The 22,273-nt window shown below is 44.3% G+C and overlaps 2 protein-coding genes across 8 annotated transcripts in view; one reads left to right on the top strand and one right to left on the bottom strand.

Moving 5' to 3' along the window:
- Mettl8 (methyltransferase 8, tRNA N3-cytidine) overlaps positions 1–15,150 on the bottom strand; it is a 71,849-nt gene extending 56,699 nt beyond the window's left edge. For 4 of the 5 annotated variants that reach the window (XR_009056004.1, XM_057755492.1, XM_057755490.1 and 1 more), the window contains exon 1: positions 14,951–15,150. The gene's annotated coding sequence lies outside the window, so the exon portion shown is untranslated. Of the gene's footprint in view, positions 1–13,646; positions 14,084–14,950 lie in introns of those variants that run through there. The other variant, XM_057755491.1, reaches the window with a different exon arrangement.
- A 192-nt stretch (positions 15,151–15,342) lies between these two features.
- Positions 15,343–22,273, top strand: part of Dcaf17 (DDB1 and CUL4 associated factor 17) — a 29,528-nt gene continuing 22,597 nt past the window's right edge. For all 3 annotated transcript variants that reach the window (XM_057755120.1, XM_057755119.1, XM_057755121.1), the window contains exons 1-3: positions 15,343–15,683; positions 16,036–16,139; positions 20,280–20,370. In XM_057755120.1, the coding sequence (XP_057611103.1) occupies positions 15,558–15,683; positions 16,036–16,139; positions 20,280–20,370 (321 nt within the window). In that variant the 5' untranslated portion in view covers positions 15,343–15,557. The remainder of the gene's footprint in view (positions 15,684–16,035; positions 16,140–20,279; positions 20,371–22,273) is intronic.

Genomic DNA, 22,273 nt, shown 5'->3' with positions numbered 1-22,273 from the left:
ATGTGTGCATATATATGCATGAATCATATGTACCCATTGTAACCATTAGTCTTCATTGTCAACTGGACTGCATTTGGAATCACCGAGGATCACATCTCTGGGCATGTTGTCTATGAGGGCATCTGCAAAGAAGCTTAACTGAGGAGGGAAGACCCACCCTGGATGTGAGAGGCACCATTTTGCCAATGGGGTACTCAAACGGACTAACAGGGAATATGAGCAGGACAGACTGATGAACAGGCTACAGATGCAATGTCATCTGCTAATTCCAGTTCCCATCACCATGCATCTTCCCCCACCATGACAGACTGGAATCCTCAAGCCATGCCTGAACAAACAGGTGTTTTACATAACAAGAAAAGGTAATGAATACAGAAAACTGGCATCAAAAGGGACAGTCACCGTGATGAACCTGACCGTGCGGTTCACAGGCCTTTGGAACTGGTTTGAAGGGAGAGTGTGAAAGAGGTTGGAACTTCCAGCTAGAGAAGTCCTAGAATCTTGTAAGCAGAATTTAACAGGCCGTTCTGGTGAGAGTTTGTATTCATGAAGCTTCAGAAGGGTCAGGATTCTACTGGGAACTAGAATGGCAAAAGATCACTCAGGTTCTATATAAATGGGCTTGGCCTTAGCACAGCATGATATACATTCAAGGTGAAGGCAATTATGAGTAAGGAAAACTAATACAGTGGAAAGGGGCTATGTTCCATGGTTATGTAGCTGGATTTTCACTTGAACCAACCCCACCTTTATCTCCCCCGACTCCCTAGTGTCCTGTGCTGGCTAGGCTTATGTCAACTATACCCAATCTAGAGTCATCTGAAAGGAGGGAACTTCGATTGAGAAAACGCTTCCATAAGATCCAGCTGTAAGGCACCCCATCTGCAATGCCCTGGTTTTTGTTTTGTTTTGTTCTATTTTTTTTGCTTTTAGACAGGGTTTCTCTGTGTAGCCCTGGCTGTCCTGGAACTCACTCCGTAGGCCAGGCTGGCCTCGAACTCAGAGATCTACCTGCCTCTGCTTCCCTAGTGCTGGAATTAAAGGCCTGTGCCACCACCACCCAGTGAAAGGCATTTTCTTAATTAGCAATTGATGAGGTAAGGCCCAGACCATTATGGGTGTTGCTAACCCTGGGCTGGTAGTCCTGGGTTCTATAAGGAAGCAGACTGAGTAAGTCATAGGAAGCAAGCCAGTAAGCAGCACTCCTCCATGGCCTCTGCATCAGCTCCTGCCTCCAGCTTCCTGCTCTGTTTGAGTTCCTGTCTTAACTTCTTTAGATGATGAACAGCAATATGGAAGTACAAGGCAAATAAACTCTTTCTTCCCCATCTTGCTTTCTGGCCATGGTGTTGCAACGCTGCAATAGAAACCCTAAGTAAGCAATCTCCCTTACTGAGCCAACAAATTCCTACAATCATTTAAATCAGTTTGAGCTTTCTATTATCTATCACTAAATTTGGCCATTCTTTCTTTTTCCCACTTGAAACAAAGCCTCAGGCTGGTCCAAAGGCCTGACCTCTATCTCAGCCTCTGGAGGCTGAGGGTGTAGTTCTGCAGTGGGGCATTTACCCAGCGTGTACAAGGTCAAGGTCATTTCCCAGTAAATAAGCAATAAACAAATAAATGAAAGAGGCCTATATGAAGAATTGGGTGGGTTGATGAACTGGATGTGGTTGCAGCCCACGTTTAATAGAAACAAGGGGGTGGGGAACAGACAGGAGAAAGGGTTTAGTAATTATGTTTCCTAAATTGGCTACCCTGTGTCTCCTAGAAACAAAAACAGTAACACTGTAACAACGAGAAGACGAATCTGTTTTGAGTGAGAGAGTCTTTCAACACAGCTAAGATCACAAAGCCATAAACATCTATGTAAAGGTAACACTTGGGCATTGAGAAAAGCCCATACTGGAATCCGTTCACCACCTTATAGCAGTCTTCTGAAAGGCAGCCGGCACAGTTCCCCCATGGGCACATCTTCTCAAGTAGGCTTTGTCAAACAAAGGTTCCATGATAATTTCACTGGGTTTTTATTATGATAATACTCTAAAAGCGGAATCAACAGGAGCACACGTGTAACCGCTGCTCCGTTTCAACGCCTGTGTTTGCATTTATGATCTTGTTGGCAACAAGCAGCACAGATGTAATATGTAAATGATGCATCTGAGTACACAGCACACTGTAAAAAGACTCCGCAGCATTCTGAATCGAGAAAGGCGGTGAGGGAATTGAGCAGACACACAGCACAACAGCACAGATGGGCTGAAGTCAGAAGAACCTGTGCAGTGATGCCCAGTGCCTTGTTTATAATGAGAGCTGCAATTTAGCCTCCGTAGAAAAACAGCAGTCACACTATAAATGCTGTAAGTCTGAGTTTATTGGGTTTGTCATAGTGTTTGTACTTATTCTGATTTTACGGCTGACTGAATAGGCGCTCTACGCACAAAGAGCACATACATACCTAGATCTGTGTTTACAGACGAATTAGTAGACACATTTTACGTGAACCCAGGAGTCTTTGAAGTTTTTCCTTGAAACCATACCGTATTTCTCAACATGGAGAAATACAGTGTTAGGAAATTCTGTTCCAGAAGATTCTACGCTTCTTCTTAGTAGGAGAAATTCTCCGTGTGGAGCAGGGGCACATGGGACTGAAGTGGTTTCAGGTGTGATGAAGGATTTGGCCTGAACTGCACCCATGGCTGTCACTGACATCTCAGCTTGACGACTTCCAGCATGACCCTTGGATCATTTTAGTCTCATCAATAAAATGTCACATGATTATTTCAAATTGTGGGAGGCTTCCAGGAGGAAGTGCATAGTGCACAGGGCATGGGCATAGTGCTGGGTTCGTGGTTTTTTGATGCTAGCCAATTAGTTTGGCCCTCCCTAAAATGTCCACAGGGTTCTACAGATATAGGACCAAGCTTTCCACTAGGAGGCTTCTTAATTAAAGAGCTCTAATTAGTTCCAGCTTCCCAAACAGGCCAAAGACCAAAGACCAAGCTATTACAGTGGGCTGCGAAAGAGTGCAAAGTCGATAGCAGGATCAGCCCCGAGTTTAATTTCCTGTTTGGTCACCTATTATCCCTAGTTTTTGGAAGACGTACTTACTTTGCTTAAATATAGGTTCATATGTAATTCTTTTAAAAAAAGAATGTTATTTATTTATTTATTTACTTACTTATTTGTGTGTGTGTGTGTCTGTGTGTGTGTGTCTGTGTCTGTGTTAGGTTCTCTCCTAACCATATGGGTTCCGGTTCCAGGGATTGAACCGAGATCATTAGGCTTGGTTCAAAGTACCTTTCCCTTGGAGCCAACTCACTGGTCCTCGATTAACATTTTTAAAGGATACCACTTAAAGCTTGAAGAAGAGAAACACAATAAAATTAATGAATAATTAATCCCTACCAACCACTGTGAGTAATTAGGTGTGGAAGGGCTCAGTTGGACAAGTCAAACTGACAGTAGCCAAGGCTCTGCTGCAGCGGTGCAGGCTGAAACAGAAAGAGGAGGCAGCTGCCCTGTGCTTCATTTCCCCTAAGGGTAAAGATCAGGTGTGTCTAGCATAGACGAGAAATCGTTAAGGAGCCTAAAAAAAAAATAAAGGCCTATCTATTATAGACCTCTGAAGCTGTGGGTGGGGTGGGGCAGAATTGAATAATACAGAAGAGGAAGCATCTTAGAAGACATCCCCTGGAGAGTTCTCCAAATGGAGGCCCTGAGCTGGGAATGCAGCTGGATGTATGACCATGGCTGTGATCTCCCTGAACACCTGTAACGCACCGACTGGGCCAGCATCTCCCCAGACACCTTCCAGGCAAAGCTTCGCAGTCCCTTATACATGTGGGATGTGGGCAGAGAGCCCTCGAGTCAAGGAAAGAACACAGGCATTTACTGCTTGATACATAAGAAACCTTAGCCTCAGAAGCCATAAAAGCTAACATGACAGCCCGGGACATCTGAGAATAGCTCAGGGCTGGGCCCCATAACTCAGCTGTGGAATACCTGCCTAGCAATGGGTCCCCTGGCCTAATCTCTAGCACTTCAAACAAAAAAGTTTAGAGAAGTCTATGAATTATAATGTCACGACAGATAATGAGTCTATTAGTTCCATTTTCATCTCATGTACAGAAGTCTTAGCATCTCCGGCCTCTGGATGATGATCTTACCTCTAAAATCTCTTGTGAGACAGTGGTAAGGGCTCACAGGGCATTTTCTCCTTTTCCTCCTAGAGACGGTCTCCTAGCTGAAGCTGGCCTGAAACTCCAAGTAGCCAGGGATGACCTTGGACTTTATCTTCCTGCTTTGCCCCCTGAGTGCTGGGGTTAGGGGGACTGAGCCACCACTTCCACTTTGAAACAAACGGTGCTGGGGATCGAACCCGGAGCCTCATGCACACTAGGCAAGCACGACAGCAACATGGCTACGACCCACTCTAAGCGCATTCTCTATAGGAACATTTTAAGTCCTAATTAAGATACCAGGCTAGTTCACACATGCTTTTTTTTAAAATCCATAATGTGGATGAAAAGAAATGTGTTTGTTTATTTCAAATGGCCTTAGAAAGCTGGCAGATTCCATTTTCCCAGATAGCTGAAACGCTGCCAATCCATACTGCCTGGGGCAACTTGAATCTTATTTAACACAAAAACAATCTGATTAAATGATGATTCTTTTAAAACAACAATAACAACAACAAAACAAAAAACCTGCCGGCCTTCTCCCTGCTGCCTGACAACACAATGGGCGTGCAGAACACAACACTGTTTGACTAAACCAAACATGTGAGCAAAACAAGAGCCTTGGAATCATCATAAGAGATCACAGTTTCCCCCAATAATAACGGCAGAATGCCATTTCCGGAGCTACACCCAGCAGCCCATTCCTCTCTTCCAGGGTCTCAGCCAGGCAAGCTCTTGGCAGTAGGACAATGTCCTCTGTTTCCTGAGAGCCTTGCTGTTCTTTTGCTACAAATGTATAAATTCCCAAAGTATCCAGCACCAGAGATCGGATTCATTAAAGTAACAGTTTCTGGGATGCTCTGCTTCCTTAACCAGTCTTCAACAGTCAGAGCTCCTAAATCCAGCTCAGGGCACACACTGTAAGACCACGAATGCTGTGCCTGAACAAGCCAGAGCTATCTGTATATATGAGCTGAGAGTTTTCAAAAATGTTCTTCACACACACACACACACACATACACACACACACACCGCAGGCTGGCATACAGGACTGGTAGGAAGAAAGCTGAGCTGCTCTGCAGAATGGCATGAATGACAACGTCAATGAAAAGACAGAATGTGAGTTTCTGGAGGTAAAGATTCACAACTACAAAATAAAAGAAAAAGTAAATTTTCTCTAAAATCATCTATAAAATTGAAGCAATTCCATTCAAAATCTAAAAGTGTTTTGGGGGGGGGGAGCTTGAACAAGTAATTTAAGGATTCATTTGGAAAAATAAGCATACAGAAGTACCAGGAAAGTACCGGAGAGGAAAAAGGGTGATGCGACTAGACTGGGCTGGGCTTCAGGGCAGTGCCATGGCAGTGGGCTTGTTGGCCAGAGCCTGTAGCACTCTAAGTAGTCCTGGCCATGTATCTAATGCTAAGATGGAGCTCAGCAAATGCAACAGGTTAAGAAGTCCAGAAAGTCATCAAAATACATATTAAGAAGACTGTCTGTAACAGCGAGTGTTTTGGATCAGTGCATTAGAGAGCAATGGCTTATTCCAAGAAGGACTTTAAGAAAATGGCTACCTGCCATTTGGGGGAAATATTTCTCTGCTCCATGAAACTGCAGATAAATTGCACTTTGAACATAAAGCAGTCACATCTTAAGCCAGTGAGAAGACTGGGCAAGTAAACCATCTGAGTTCTGTCCCTGGAACCTGGATGGTAGGTCCTGCAGGCTGTCCTCTGACCTTCCCACATGTTCCAGAGCCCATGAACACAGCCCTGCACCAATAAACACATAAACGTAATTGCAAAAAAAGTTAAAGTCGAATCTTAATAGGCTTAGAAAATCATAAATATTTCTAAAAAGTGGGGAGGAAAAACTCTTTTATACATGATACCAAACTATAAAAAGTGAAAAGGAATTAATTGATGGGCCTGGGGAGATGTTTCTGTGGAAAGAATGTCTGCTCTGCATGCACGGAGACCTGACTCAAACCCCACAGAAAAAGCCAGGCATAACTGTGTTGAGTCTGTAACCCCAGAAGGAGACAGGTAGATCCCAGCACTTTCCTGACCAGTCAGCTGGAGGAAACAGGGAGTTTTGGGTTCAGGGAGAGAGACCCCGTCTGAAGGCAATAAGGGAGAAGAGCAGGAGAGGAAGAGCTCTGACTGACACGTGTGCACACATAGGTGCGCGCACCTGCACACTCACATGCATGCACCATACACACCTAAGATGTGTGAGAAAAGATTCTGGAAATGTTATAAAAGATATGGGGATATTTGTAAACTATTAGGATATTTTATTACTACAGACATAAAGAATGCTTAGAAAACAAGCATACATGACCTCAATAGAAAATATACTAATGTCATGAACAGGCACCCACAAAATAAATGCAAACTGCCACTTAGAAATGTTTCCCTTAACCATATGACTTTTGAACGGGGCTGAGTCCCGTTGCTGGTTACAAAATGGCTGCAGCAGCTCGAGTTCCCACAGCCATGACAGCCTCCAGAGAAATAAAAGGGCCACATCTTTCTTCAGTCTCTTAGGAAAGAGGAAACTTTCTCACAAGCTCCTTGATAGACCCACTCTGAAATTTCACAGGAAAGGGGTCACAGGTCATCCCCGAGCTAACATCAGGAGGAAGAATGGGCTGCTGTGAGACACGGAGAGCTCAGCTTCTCAGCCTATGTCCATGGAGGGCCCAAGTTCCCGCCAGGGATCTGCAGAGGCCAGAACTGCTTTCATGACTGTCAATCACCACAGTCCACCACGGTTTGCGGAGAGCACAGGCACAGCCCTCTCAGGGAGCCGGCATTCACACTCACACGCTCTTAATGAAGCCATAAAAAGTGTCTTCGTGGAGCACAATTCTTACTTTGCCATTTCCTCAAAAATAAAATATGCCTGTCAGGAAAACAAAACACACCGCACATTGCCTTTGCTAAAATTTGAGCTTTTAGACAAACATTAAAATTCTAGTAAATGTGTGCCCACCACTGGGAGGTAGCAGCTTTCCAACACTTGTGCTCTGCTGTGCTAAGTGTAAGAAACCCTTGATTGATTTATGGCCCAATGGAACGTGCCAACATTTAGAGGAGCCACTACAGTGGATAAACTAATACAATACCAAGACACGATGTTACCGAACCACACACAGGGAGTGAGAGCTTCGCTCACCCACAAAACAGAACCATCAATGGCTGTCAGGTTAATTCTCTATGTGGCCAGGCTGGCCTGGAACTCTCTATGTCGACCAGGCTGGCCTTGAGCTCAGAGATCTGCTTAGGCTTCTGCCTCTGTCTCCCTAGTGCTGGGATTGAAAGTATGCATCACCATAATAAAACATGATGGAAAATTCCATTTTTAGAAAGATGTTCTGTAAAATAATCAGAATATATTAAGAATTTGTCACAGCACTGTTTGTACATGCGCTGAGAAAGTATAGTTATTTTTACAGTACTGGCTAAATTATTAAATGCATATCCATAGAGAGGAAAAACAAGTATCTGTGCAAAATGTTGTCAAAACTTTAAAATTATTAATACAGAAAAAAGTTCTCTGGTTGAGTATGAGGGGAGAACCTTCAGGACCTGCACAGCTGTGCCAATGCACACGCACAGATGTGGTCTAGGAAGACGGTTTCTGACTCAGGCTCACAGGCGCCCTCAGCGCATCCTAAAAGCTCCCTCTGGTTTGGTTGGCTGGTTGGTTTTTGCTTCTATGTTTTGAGGCAGGATCTTAGGTAACCCAGGCTGGCTTCAAAACTACAATGTAGCAAAGGGTAGTTTTGAACTCCTTTTCTTCTGTATCCACCTCTCAAAGGGGGGGAAAAATCCTCAAATTACCTTTGTACTTATAAAACAAACTATTTTCAAATTTAGTAAGTATACAAGTTCTATATAATATCCATACGTAGAGGGAAGGAGGGGAAGAAGCGGGCCTGGGTACAAGGTGGCGCTCACACTAGGAAGGTTTCAGAAACCCCCATTAGGATGTCAAATTACAGTCATCTGGAAACTTCCTATTCACCAAACTATAGCAGGCACCCGCTACCTTGACTTTTTTGTTTTTCTTTAGAAGTTGTGCTCATATATGTAATGATGAAATAAGGATAGTTAACATTTTATATCATTACGGATTTATCATGTCATTGTGAGGAGTCACCTTTTAGTGGCTCTCTGCTAGTTCCTGACAACACACACCGCGGCCACTGTGCTGTGAGCAAAATGGCAGTTCCATTTTTGGTACCAGGTACTGGATACCTCCTGGCATCCTCTTCCTCCCTCCCCTTCCTGTCCTCTAGTGACCACAGTTCCACACTGCTGTGTGGCATTATGACTACCTTCTCTCCTTGATTAGCAACTGTGGCTCTGATGCACCACGATCTTTTCATTTATAGTGCTTGTTAATCATCAGACAGCAAACACAGATGGCCCCAGACAGATCTGCCCAGCCCTGGGAAAGCTCGTACGCCCCCTGCTGGCCATCTCCAGAGAGACAACTTCCCAAACCGGCATTTCATTTGCCCTTTGGGTTTCAGTGAGAGATTTGGGAACAAGTTCCTGCAAATGCTTGCTGAAAGAGACGACTTCTGACTAAAACATTGCTTTCCTTCTTCACACCAAAAAGAAACATCAAATTACTCCAAAGATATATTCCATCAACAGCACTGTGGGGCTTTGTATACTAACTTAAAAGTAGCAGTAAGAAGAAAGCATCGTAAAAAGCCAAGCATAGTGTCCCACACTTAAAATCCCAGGATTCCAGTGGCTGAGAAAAAAGGATCCTGAGTTCCAGGCCAGCCACGGCTACACAGCTGAGCCTCTGTCTCAAAAAATTAAAAAGGGGAAAGGGCTAACAAGATGGCTCAACAGATAAAAGGTGCTCGCCTCACACGCTTGGCACCTGAGCTCCAGCTCACAGCTGCACTTGGGTGGCAGAAGCAGGAGGCAAGTTCAAGGCCAGCCTGGTTACAAAGGTGTACTTCAGACCAGTCAGTGCCACATACCTGAGAACCTGGGTCAAAACCAAAACAAAAAACAGGACGATTTAATCAGAAACCTGCTGAAGACCAAAAAAGTGAACTTCAGAGTCTCAATGCAGGTCTGCACCTATCCTCGCAGACAGAAGCCCCTGCCAGGCTCCGTGGCTCACTCAGTCACTGCCTCACACAAAGCAGGAAGGTAAGGTTAAGAATTCTCAGAGTGGAGAAATGTCTCGGTGACAAGGGCACTTGTTCTTGCAGAGGATGTGAGTCGATTCCCAGGACCCACATGGTGATTTACAGCCACTCACAGTTCCAGTGCAGGGGTCTAATATTCTGTCATCAACCTGGGCACTAGGCACACACATGGTGCAGATATACATGCCGGCAAAACACTCATACACATTTTTTAAAAAAGGAATTCTCAAGTTCTGGTCTTTACTCTAATTTTTACAGTCTTGATGTTTTCTCCTTTAAGAATGTAGCCTTAAGGATACTGCTTTGTTGGCATGCCAACCCCCAAATCAATACGTAGAAAAGGTGCAATGCAGTGAAATTCAGCTGTAACCACAAAAATGCCCCAAACTAAAGTGCAGAGTAGTGATAATAAACAGAGTTAATATATATTGCCACACAGTCCTCTAAATCTTTTCCATGTATCATCTCAGTCAGACCGCTGAAAATTTATTTAATAGAAAGCTATGTAAGCACGAGGTCTGGCTTGAGTCTCCAGCACCTGCCTGAAATGTGGGTGCATCTGTGCATACCTGTGCTCCAGAGAATGGAGGGCAGAGAGCTGGACCTTGGGACTTGGTGGCCACCCAGCCTTGCCAAAACAGCAAGTGTCAAATTCAGAGAGAAACCTGTCTCAAAGCATCGAGAGTGATAAGAGGATATGAGGGTGAGCTTTATGTCAATGACAAAAGCTAGAGCCATTTTGAAAGAGGGAACCTCAGTTGGGGAAATGCCCTCACTAGACTGGCACCGTGGGTGGTGCTACCCTGGGTTGGTGGTCCTGGTGCTAAACAAAGCAGGTGATCAAGTCCTGAGGAACAAGCCAGTACAGCGCCCCCTCCCAGAGCCTCTGCTTCAGTTCCTGCCTTGATTTCTCTCAGCAATAGATTATGACCAGAGAGTTGTAAACTGAATTAACCCTTTTCCTCTCCAAGTTCCTCGTGGTCATGGTGTTTTATCACAGTATTAAAAACCCTGACTAAGAGCCGGGCGGTGGTGGCGCATCCCTTTAATCCCAGCACTCGGGAGGCAGAGGCAGGCGGATCTCTGGGAGTTCGAGGCCAGCCTGGTCTACAAGAGCTAGTTCCGGGACAGGCACCAAAGCTACAGAGAAACCCTGTCTCGAAAAACCAAAAAAAAACCAAAAAAAAAAAAAAAAAAACCCTGACTAAGGGCTGGAGAGATGGCTCAGAGGTTAAGAGCATTGCCTGTTCTTCCAAAGGTCCTGAGTTCAATTCCCAGCAACCACATGGTGGCTCACAGCCATCTGTAATGGGGTATGGTGCCCTCTTCTGGCCTGCAGGCATATACACAGACAGAATATTGTATACATACAAAAAACAAAAAACAACACAAAAAAAAAATCCCTGACTAAGACAGAACAGCAAAGCCAAGTCAACATACGGCCTTCACACGCACAGACATATATTCCGTAGCCTCTATCATTATGCTTTTGTTTTACCACTTTATACTTTCTGACACCACAGGATGCTGTAAGCTCATCTTGTTTATTCTTTTTTTTTGGAGGGGGGGGATGTTCGAGACAGGGTTTTGTTGTGTAGCTTTGGAGCTTGTCCTGGAACTCACTTTGTAGGCCAGGCTGGCCTCGAATTCACAGAGATTTGTCTGCCTCTGCCTCCCGAGTGCTGGGATTTAAAAAAGTGTGTACCACCACAGCCCGGCCATCATCTTGTTTATTCTTGATCCAACACTACAACTAGCAATTTCTCCAAAGAGTCCTTGTCCTTTTCATTAGAGTCTGGGCACTGAGTATGCTCTCTGCTACTAGGTTGTCTTTGCTTCTGTACCCCTTGGTTGACAAAGTAAGCAAATGCATGTCTATAACAAACCAACCAGACTCCCATTTATGGCTCTAAGTGCTACATAATTACACATTTGCATCTACATTGAACTCGAGGTCAGACCTGCTAGATCAGAATTGCTGCCTCACAAATCAGGCCATGTCCCCTACAGTCTCTCCTCTTAGGATAGGAAAAGCAAGTTCTATTTCTCCCCTGGCTGCCTTCCCCTTTCCCTTCCTCTCCTCTCCTTCCCCTCCTTTCTCTCAGGACTTTAAACTCCCAGTTTCAGCAAATGTATACATACCATCATTATAGTTTTATATAAAATAGTCTCTCACCCTAAAAAAAAAAAAAAGCAGTCCTCAGAGTATCTTATTAAACCCTCTCCATTCCTGCTGTATCCTTCCTAACAGAATGCACCGGGTACCATATATGCACCTCAGGCTTTTCCCTTTCATGATGCTAATACCTGCAGGCATATGTATCTCACTTCAGTCCTACACACATATCCACTAGCAGATGACTGCATAAGCCCAAAGAGAGGAGGTGGCTTGCCCAAGATCTTAGTAGGTGCTGCTGCTGCGGCTACGACATGATCTTGACTCTTGCTATGATGCTCTTTCCACTACACACTCCGGGATTCCTTGTGCAGTGTTGAAGTGTTGCTGGGGGTCATTTAGATTCTATTCTATGTTGACTAAAGCTTTAACAGTTAAAAAAAAAAATGAGGAAATGGAATCTGGCTCTGGAAATCTTGTGAACTTGATACCTCAGAAGACTTTCTGCTATGCAGCACCCTCAAATGATGGGTAAACAAATATATATTATGTTAACAGCATACATCACTGATCCAGCAAGCTAGAAAGATATTTCCAGAAACCAAAATTCCAGACCTGACTGAGCACTGGAGCTAGCAGCAACCCAAAGCACACAATGAACAAAAACAAAATATGTCAGCACATTTATCTAAATGGGCTCATTTAGTCTAACATTATGAAGTATATTTACGTACTTCACCCCATTACCAAAATAGAGGGAGAAATCACAGATCACAGCAGCAGATATACAGAAAACACTGATAAAATTCAATGTCTAGTTGATCTTAGCCAGTATGGAACAGGAGAGAATTTTAACCTGATAGAGAGGAGCCGTCAGCAACCTGCGATGCTAAGGGACAAGGAGCAGATAGATCTCCCGGTAGGTGGACAGACAGGGAGATCTATGCAGATCAAGGCATGTTTGCACAATGGCTGTGAGTCACCAGCCATCCTGTCCTTCTTCAAGTCACCAGTCCAAAGTCAGGGGAGGAAAACCTTTCGGAGACTTCAAAGCCCCAGCCCTTGAGAAGAGCCTGGATCTCTCTGCTTTCTGAGTTGTTCTAGTGCACGGTGGAGGAGGTGGGGAGTGAGGGTGGGGCTTTTCTCTGAGTGTCTGCTGTGTGTTTCCTCACCTGCATTACAAATCTTTCTTCAACTGCTGATTCCGACTGTTGCTGTTTGTGTTTCTGAGATTTTTCCACTGTTACCTGTTGCCCTCTTCCTGCCTTTTCTGTTTAACTAGCAGAGAACACGAATCCTATCAAGACCTAGTACTAGCACTGTTATCCTCAGTGGTAGCTACTCTGTTTATAAACACTAGAATGAATATCAGTATCGTTACCTGAGTGGAAACTCAACTGCAAATCTGGGTCAACATAGTAGGACAGCAAATAGAAATGAAAGATAAAGGCAGAGACGTAACAAAACTGTCGGTTTCCTGAAGGGCTGTCATCACTGGAAAAACTCCTGAAGCCCATAAGTGACGATTACTACAATTAAGGAGGAAGAAGACATGCGTGGTCATCTATTTGCAACAAGAGTAATATTTTTAAAAAAAAAAAAATCTAATGTTACAAATGCCAGGCTATTGTAGTTGCATAGAAGATACATAGGACTTTATAGGTAGTTTTATATTTGCATATGTTTAGCATACTAAAACTACTCTAACAATGGAAGATCCTGGGTTGGACTGTGGTTTGAAACACTCTGCAGTGGGGTACAAGGAGCCGCCAAGGATGAGTGACGGCTTGTACATTAGTAATGTCACTCGACAGAAACTGTGGCAGGCTGGGACCGAAGAGACCCCAGTCTAGGCGGAAAGAGCCACCAGAAGGCTAATTAATAATACGGTAAAAGTGGGAAGGCACTGAAGTACTCAGATGAAAAGACTGGACAGAAATAGAATCAAAAGGACTCGGTTGTGGGAGAGGCAGAGACAATCTAAAGACTTTCCTTGGGGAGCTTGGTGGTAAGATAACCACAGGGAGGGAACATTTCAGAACATGCGTGGTAAAAGAAGAGTGGAGGGTTGCACAAGCTGTGCACATGTATGCAGTCCCTTCTTGCTCCCCACAGCCCCAGCCTGCTCACTGGCTGTCAAAAATGGGGAAAGAAACCACTTACTAGGATGATTTAGGGGTCAAGCTTGATGCCACTCAAGAAGATCTGAAAACCCTTCAAGTATCACCCCGTGAGAGGGCAGGTGGAGAGACATGGAAACAGACGACTCAAGCTGCTCCCAGAGTTCCCAGAGGACAAGCGGTTGGATCTGTTAGAACCAGGGGACTTTGATCCAGACCAGGAGCGGCAGTGCCACTGTAATGGAGCAGCAAACGAGGGTGATGCCCATCACGTCTGAGGGGTGGTCTGGGTCCAGCCATGGAGTAACTAACTCATTACTGGCACTTTATGTGCAGAAGTGAACGGGTGGAGGTGGAATCCCAACACGTCCACTGCTTGCTATAGTTTTTGTTGTAATATTCAACCAGAGCGGTGCTTTAAAGCTTCGGGAAAGATAAGCACAGATACAAAGGCTGGGCCTCCGTGGGAGAGCGCTGACAGACAAGAGCTGCAGGGAGAAGAAAGAGAGGTGATGAGTGCAATTCAGCCACGATTTGCATTTTGCTTCAGCCAGAGGAAATCCAGATATATTTTTCCGGGTTCCAGTTTTCTCAGTGACAGCTGCATTCATGAATGACCAAATTAACTATTGTAGAGCTTCCTAAAAATACACCAAGCACTCCTCCCTATGCCATGAGCAAGTCATGAAACATCAGGAAAAAAAAAAAAAAAAAGCTAGACCCCGGAAAAAAAAATGCATCAAAGGTAAAAAGACAGTTCTTTCTTTCTTTCCTTTCTTTCCTTCCTTTCTTTCCTTTCTTTTTTAAACAAAACAAAAAACCCTAAGCGCTTAAATCGCGACCCAGCTGTCAGAGAGCTGACATTACTGACTTTTTTTTTAGCACCTACTAAGATCAAGGAGTGGCATACCAAGTCTATGTGGGAGATGTACACACCACACTAGACGGGTTTACAACGAGGTAGCGGTGGCATCTGGTATACAGTTACGGAAATTTTAGTGTGCAGAGCTGGTTAACAGAGAATGCTAATTTTTACTTAGGGACGTCAACCTGAATTATCTTAGGCAGTCCAATAAGAATGCAAGCGTTTCATATTTTATTCCCTATATGGGATAAAAATTGGAAGCAAGGAGGAAGGAAAGAGTAATTATCACAAAACCAGCCGGGGCCCCTGCTGGCCACACTAGGGTCTCTGGGAAAGAGAAATTTAATCTTACTTTGGTGGGAAAACCAGCATCTTTCACCGCTAACTACATGACAAAAGCGTAAGTGTTCATATAACCAAATGTTTAAGTTAGCTTCATCCACAAGTCCCAAGCGCTGCTGAGAGAAAGGCGCGGGGCGTACCTTTGGAGGGTCCCACAGGACGCAACGCCCTCCGGACACGTGGCCAGAGCCTCGCAGGGCTGACAGGCTTCCAACCACCAGGGCGGAAGGGGATTGCTCCCTGGGTGCGGGACTAGAAGTGAGGCGCACGAGGAGGCGGCCGCACAGCGCCCCCAAAGGTCTCCCCGATAGCCTCGTGCAGCCCGGAAGCCGGCACGACCCACCGCACAGCCTATTAGGGTCGGGAGAGGAGGACTGTGGGCGGAGAGGGGCGGGGGCCGGACCAGTCCTCGCTATGCCTGATGGGGATTGTAGTTTGGGTTATGGAAACCAAGTGGGTGGGTAAAAGAGGGCCATGGGAACTACATTTCCGGAAGAGGGAGTGGCTACGGCGAGCCGCGAGGTGCGGCGGCGGTGAGCCCGAGAGCAGAAGGAAAGGCCGTGCAGGCGCCGTTGCTTCTCTTCCTTTGCTGCGAACGCGAGTGGTGCTAACTCTTGCTCACTGTCCCCGAGTGCCCAGGACGGGAATCTCGCGTCAGCTTTCCCTTGAGGCTCGCAGGTGGCGGCTGCCACCCCTCGCGGAAGTGAGGGGCGCGCCCCTGCGCGGCCCTGCGGACCCCGAGCCTCCATGGGCCCGACCCCGAAGGCCAATGTTTGCCGTAGGCTGAGTCGCCGGGCATTAGGCTTCTTCGCACGCGATGCGGGCGTGGTGCAGAGGGCGAACCTGGGCATCCTGCGGGCGCTGGTGTGCCAGGTGACGCCCGCCGTCGTCGGGGTGCCAGGGGTCCATCCTACTCCCGGGGTGCAGTTTTTTACGCGCTCGGATTTCCTTTGAGGGTCATAAGTGGGGAGTCCTTCAACTAGGGTGTTAGTAAATAGGTACTTATAGGTCCATCTCGTGGCTTTAGTTTTTAAAAAGCTTTTGCCTTCCTGCAAACAATCGATGTAAAAGTTGGGCGTCCCAATTAAACCAACACGTGTGGGCAGAGGGAGGAAGAATAAAAAACATTGTACTTGAAACAGTAGATTTAAACTTCCCACTTGAAAATGGTTCCACAGCAGGGGGCTGAGTTCTGGCCTAAACGGAAATTCTTTGTATCTTTCAGGAGAGTACTAAATTTAAGAATGTTTGGACAACCCATTCCAAGTCACCTATAGCCTATGAAAGAGGAAGAATTTATTTTGACAATTACCGGTGCTGTGTCAGCAGGTAAATTCTTGGTGATGATTTTGTGCCATAATTCTCCTGACCGTAGTTTTTATAGAACCACGTGGCTCCTTTAGTCTTAGCGAAATAGGAAGATTGAAAAATGAGTCCATAATAAAACTAGGAGGAAAATGCATGCGATTTTAAAACCTTGTTAAATCTAAAGTTGCAGGTTTCATCTTTGTAAATACTTACTTCACACAAAATTATAGCACAGGCAAAATACTGTGTTACTCAGCACTGTATGCAGCTTTATAACATTTAAGAGATCAGAGTCCAGCAAACAGGTTATGAAATAATTAGATGCTGCTTGGGAGATGGGTATTATATTTTGGTTTAGAAGTGCTTACTTTTTTTTCAAGAGAAAATATTCAAACAAAAGCATAGTATTTATAGATACATAGTTTTTATTAGTCTCATCCACAACCAGCCATGGTCAGGCTACAGAGAATACTACCGATTTCTCTCTCTCTCTCTCTCTCTCTCTCTCTCTCTCTCTCTCTCTCTCTCTCTCTCTCTCTCTCTCTCACTTTACACAGAGCTTCTCTATGTAGCCCTGGCTGTCCTGGAACTCACCTTGTAGAACAGATGGCCTGTAGCTCAGAGATCCCTCTACCTTCTACCTCCCAAGTGCTGGGATTAACGGGGTGCATCACCACCACCCATAATGGTAAATACTTTAAAGTACATTCTAGACACATATTCTTCACCTCACATCTCTAAAGATTATGGGCATTTCCTCTGAGTGTGTACTGAGGCAATAGGTCAACCTCCAGAACCTCTCCTCAGGAGCCGTCCAACATTTTGCTGAGAAAGGGTCTTCGTTCAGTGGACCAGGCAGCTAGGTGTCCAGTAGATAATGTAGTCCTGTGAATTTGCCCGTCTCCCCCTCCCCAACTCTGGGATTACAAGTGCCAGAAACCATGAGAGGTGGGATCTAAAAACATATCCTCTTGCTTGCATGGCAAATGTTTTACCCACTGAGCTTTCTCAGAGGTGATAACATCTAAGTTCTTTTCTCTTTTGTTTTGTTTTTGTTTTTAGAGGCAGGGTTTCTCTGTAGCTTTGGAGCCTGTCCTGGAACTAGCTCTTGCAGACCAGGCTGGCCTCGAACCCAAAGAGATATGCCTGTCTTTGCTTCCTGAGTGCTAGGATTAAATGTATGTGCCACCACTGCCTGGTGTAAGATCTGTTACTTGATTAGGAACTAGCAGTCAGAGAGCCTAGCGATTTCTGGGGTTTGCCTTGACTCTAGTACAGTGGTTCGCAGCCTTCCAAATGTTGAGACCCTTAATGTTGTGGTGACCCCCAACCATAAAATTATTTTGTTGTTACTTCATAGCCATAATTTTGCTATTGTTATTAATTGTAATACAAATATCTGACATTTAAGATATCTGATATGTGACCCCAAAGGGGTTGTAACCCACAAATTGAGAACCACTTTTCTAGTAGTTATCCTTTTTGGTTCTTTGGCAAATCGGCCGACCTACAATTTAACCCTTAATGCTAGTGACCCATGACCCCCCATTTGCCCTTGGACGTGGCTTCCGATGGTTTCTAGAGTGCACATATACTTGAACTCCTCCACGTCTGTTTCAAATAAAGTCAGTTTTATTGGGAAGAACTGTGGGCTATCTGTCTGGAACTGCTTCTCTGCCCAGGCCGTCTTCAAGTCTCCAGGCCGACTCTGTGGAGCCAGTCACAGGAGTTGGTGGAGTGACTCCTTTAATGGTGGAAGCTGAGCAGATCAGGTGCACAAAATACTCAGCTTAGGAAAGAAAGATAAGGCCAGTCTGGATTTTACAAAGAAAGAGAAGTGACGTCAGGGTCCTGTCGTTCTATACTGTAGTATACCCAAGTAGAGCTCTCGTGGGGCCCACGCAGAAAGGACTCCTGACTTTGAACTACACTAACATAGGACTCAGCCTGCACAACACATGACTGGGGCAGGATGAGAATGGTGTCACTCTGCCCATTCTGGGGAGAGTACTTCTGAGTCAAAGCAGCAGCAGGAAGGGATCCTAGAAGTCTTGGCCGGAACAGTTTAGAGCTGTGATACCTTCTTCCTGAGCTGGAAGAAGGAAGGAAGGGAAAGTGCCTGGTGCGGACCCTGGGCTCCTGTTATCCTTCCTGAGTTCAGAGGGTTTTCTTGAATAAATGCTTCTCCGTGTGCTTTTATAAGAACAACTAAAGGCTTTAAGTGGTTGCCCTTTCATCATTTTCAGCAGTTCTTTCTGAAAAGTGTTTGTTTGAAGGCTCTGGTTCTAGCATTGGAAAGCTGGGCATTGTCTCATTTGTTCATGGCGCTCATCACCATACCTTGCAGTATTAACCAGGATTAATACCAGCTCGTCACTTTCCCCAGGCAGAGATAGTTGTTCTGATTTTTAAAAGTTCAAGCAAAGTAAATGCTGTTGATTAGTGTCCTAGGGATAAAAGATACAGCGTTCTTCACGGGCTGTTGAGGAGTGGTACACCCACAGGTAGGATCACACAAGATTGCTTTCGCTCCTGTGATACTCTGTTTTGTTTAAACCTTTGAGTTACTATCAAAGGTGAATAAAGTGTCCTCCTAAGAATGTTTCTCTTGATAATAGTCAAACTTTAAAGTTCATCGGCTAAAAGAAAACATCTATGACCACATCTCAGTAGTGGCCAGAGAAGTTGAGACTAGCTGGGTGAGGTGGCAGGCTTGTAGCCTCAGCCTGGGGAAGCTGGGACCAGGAGGATTGCTTGCCTGGGCATAGTAGCAAGACTTTCAAAAGTAAGCACCAAGGATACATTGTTCACCTTTTCGGTAGAGAGGAGAGTGAATGCAGTTCTTGGGATAGAGCCTAAGACCAGACAAGCACTTTAAACCATACCATAGCCTAGTCTTGAATTTGCTGGAAGATGGAATGTACAGTGATAGTGGGAAGAGACACATATTTAATATTTCTGAAAAAATAAAATATTCATAAAGAGTGTTTCCTTTTGTATCCACAAATGTTCATTCAAACTAATGTGTCTTAGAGTTTCTATTGCTGTGATGAAACAGCATGATCAAAGAAACTTGGGGAGGAAAGGGTTTATCTGGTTTATACTTCCACATCACTATTTATCCATGAAGAAAATCAGGACAGGAACTCAAGCAGGACAGGAGACTAGGGGCTGGAGCTGATGCAGAGGCCATGGAAGGGTGCTGCTTCCTGGCTTGCTTCCTCTGGTTTGCTCAGCCTGCTTTCTTATAGAACCCAGGGCTTGCAGCACAGGGTAGGCACCACCAACAGTGGGCAGGGCCCTCCCTCTCATCAGTCACTAATTAAGGAAATACCCTACTGCCGTACCTAAAGCCTGATCTTTCTGACATTTTTTAAATTGAGATGCCCTCCTCTCTGATGATTTTAGCTTGTGTGAAGTTGACATAAAACTAGCCAACGCCCTATTGGGAACCTTTTTTTTTTTTTTGAAAAATATTTTATTTATTTATTATGTATACAGTATTCTGTCTGTATGTATGCCTGCAGGCCAGAAGAGGGCACCAGACCCCATTACAGATGGTTGTGAGCCACCACGTGGTTGCTGGGAATAGAATTCAGGACCTTTGGAAGAGCAGGCAATGCTCTTAACCTCTGAGCCATCTCTCCAGCCCCCTAATGGGAACCTTTTAATCTATACACAATCACTTTTAAATATCAGAGCAATAGAATGAACTTAATGGATTCGACAGTCTTACAGTAAATGTTTAAGGATAAAAGAATTCAATACAATGCTATTTTGTAAAATGATGTCCAAATAGCTCCATTTACATGAGGAACATCTAGAAGATGAACCAAAATATGTCTCTCTGTGTGTGTATGTGTGTGTGAAGGTACCTGCAGAGTCCAGATGCATTGATCCCCTGGAGCTGGAGTTACAGTTGTGAGCTGCCTGATATGGGTGCTGGGAACCAAACAAGCCATCTCTCCAGACCCTATTATAAACTATATTAATCTTGGCTTTTTAAAACATTTTTTTCTGTGTTTGTATGTTATGAATTTGTGAGCAGAAAAAAACAAAGAGTTAGGGAAAACAATAGCGATTTGTAATTTGGGGCTATAGACATGTGAAAGACTGCCTCAGTTTTAAACTAATAATAATGTTTATTTTCTTCTTTCCCAGTGTTGCATCAGAGCCAAGAAAACTTTATGAAATGCCAAAATGTTCCAAATCAGAAAAAATTGAGGATGCTTTGTTATGGGAATGCCCAGTGGTGAGATTTCTTTCTAGAACGTTGTTTTTTTGTTTGTTTGTTTGTTTGTTTTAAAAAAAAGCTCCTCCAACTCTTAAATGTTTTTATTTTTATGTTTATTTCATTTTTTAAAAGTCCTATATAAGTACTGCATTTATGTCATTTCTACCCTACTCTCTCCCCATTTCAATTCGTTCCATGTTCCCTTACATACACTCCCCCTCAAGTTCACGACCTCTTCTTAATTATTGTACACACACACACACACACACACACACACACACACACACACTTATGTAAGTATAACCTGCTGGATCCATCTACTGCTGCTCAGATGCATATGTGTTCAGGACTGACCCTTCAGATTGGATAAGCTGTCAGGAAGCAAGTCTCTGAGAAGGACTAACTCTCCCTCTCTCAGCAGCCGTTAATTGCCTGTAGCTCTTCATTTAGGGGCGGGGCCTCGTGAGATTTCCCCATCTGGCTGGTGTTATTGTACAGGCCTTATTTAGGCTGTAGTATGAGAGTTCATGAGTGCAGCTTCCTGTCATATAGAAAACACAGCCTCATAGCAGATGTGCTGGTCATCTGGCTTTGCAATGTTTCTTTCTTTTTTTCTTCCTTGATAGGATTTCTCTGTTTCCTGGAACTAGCTCTGTAGACCATGCTGGCCTCAAACTTAGAGATTGCATGCCTCTGCCTCTCAGGTGCTGGGATTAAAGGCTGCACCACTGCCACCTGGCTGCTTTGCAACATTTCTGCCCCTCCTCCATGATGTTCTGTAAAGTATTTTTGTTTAGAAGAACTAGTCATTGTTAGTGTGTTTTTTAAAGGATAAAACTTAAAAATCATGTGACTTCCAAATCTTTAGAATAACCAAAAAGAGAATGTGTCTTTTCAGTACCATTACAAAGTTACTTTAAAAATTCTTTTTTACAGGCTAGAAAGATAGCTTAGCAGGTAATGTTGCTTGCTGCCAAGCCTGATGATCTGAGTTCAGTCACCAGGACCTACTTAGGGAAAGGAAGAACTAAATTCTAAAACTTGTCTGCTGGTGTCCTCCAGTGAACACACATGCATGCACACACAGAGCCATGCATGCACACACACAGCCATGCATATAGACATGTGCATGCATGCATGCGCGCGCACATACACACTCACAAATGTAATACTTTTTTTAAAGCAGTATTTGGAATTCATTTATTTATTTTGAGCAGGCTCATGTATGAGCCCAGGCTCACTAAAGACTTGATACGATGCTGAGGATGAGCTTGAACCTTGGACTCTACCCGCCCCTGAATGTTGGGATTATACGTATGCACCACCATGTTCAGTTTATTATGAAAAATTGTAAATTAGAGATAATTTATAAATCTTAAAAAGCTAAAAACTGATTAAAAGTTTTATAATAATGTAAGGTAGTTTGCAGTCGTTCTTGTGAGCAGCTATTATGTAGATCTTTGAAAGTAAATTCTCATAAATTCCATCTATGAATGTAGTTAGGAAAATAATAGGATAAAAATTAAAACTACAATAGTTACTCCATTAGGCCAGCATTGCCCTGGGTGTGCTCCTTTCAGGACACTTTTTCCATGGGATGCGAGTATACAGGCACCAGGGGAGCTAGGAGGAATTAATCTGGGGAAGAAAATAAACATGGAACATCGAAAGTTCCAAAGATTAAACAAAGATATTTGTAAAATTCTTCCTCAGCCTTTAATACTGCTTCTAATAATGCTCACATACACAATAATTGTCAGACCGTCTTGCCAAAGTCTTTAATCACAGCCCTCTTTTGAGGGACAGTTCTTCCCTTTGTAAGTTTTCCATGGCATCATTTCTAGGAAATCCTCTTAGGACACAGTGCAGCGAATTAATCCTGTCTGTGAGTATGGTTGGTTGCTTTTTAAGAGAACTCCTG

Source organism: Chionomys nivalis, chromosome 22, assembly GCF_950005125.1.
Source record: "Chionomys nivalis chromosome 22, mChiNiv1.1, whole genome shotgun sequence".
NCBI lineage: Eukaryota > Metazoa > Chordata > Mammalia > Rodentia > Cricetidae > Chionomys > Chionomys nivalis.
Note: the sequence above shows the minus strand (reverse complement) of the source record. Positions and strands in the feature narration are given on the sequence as shown.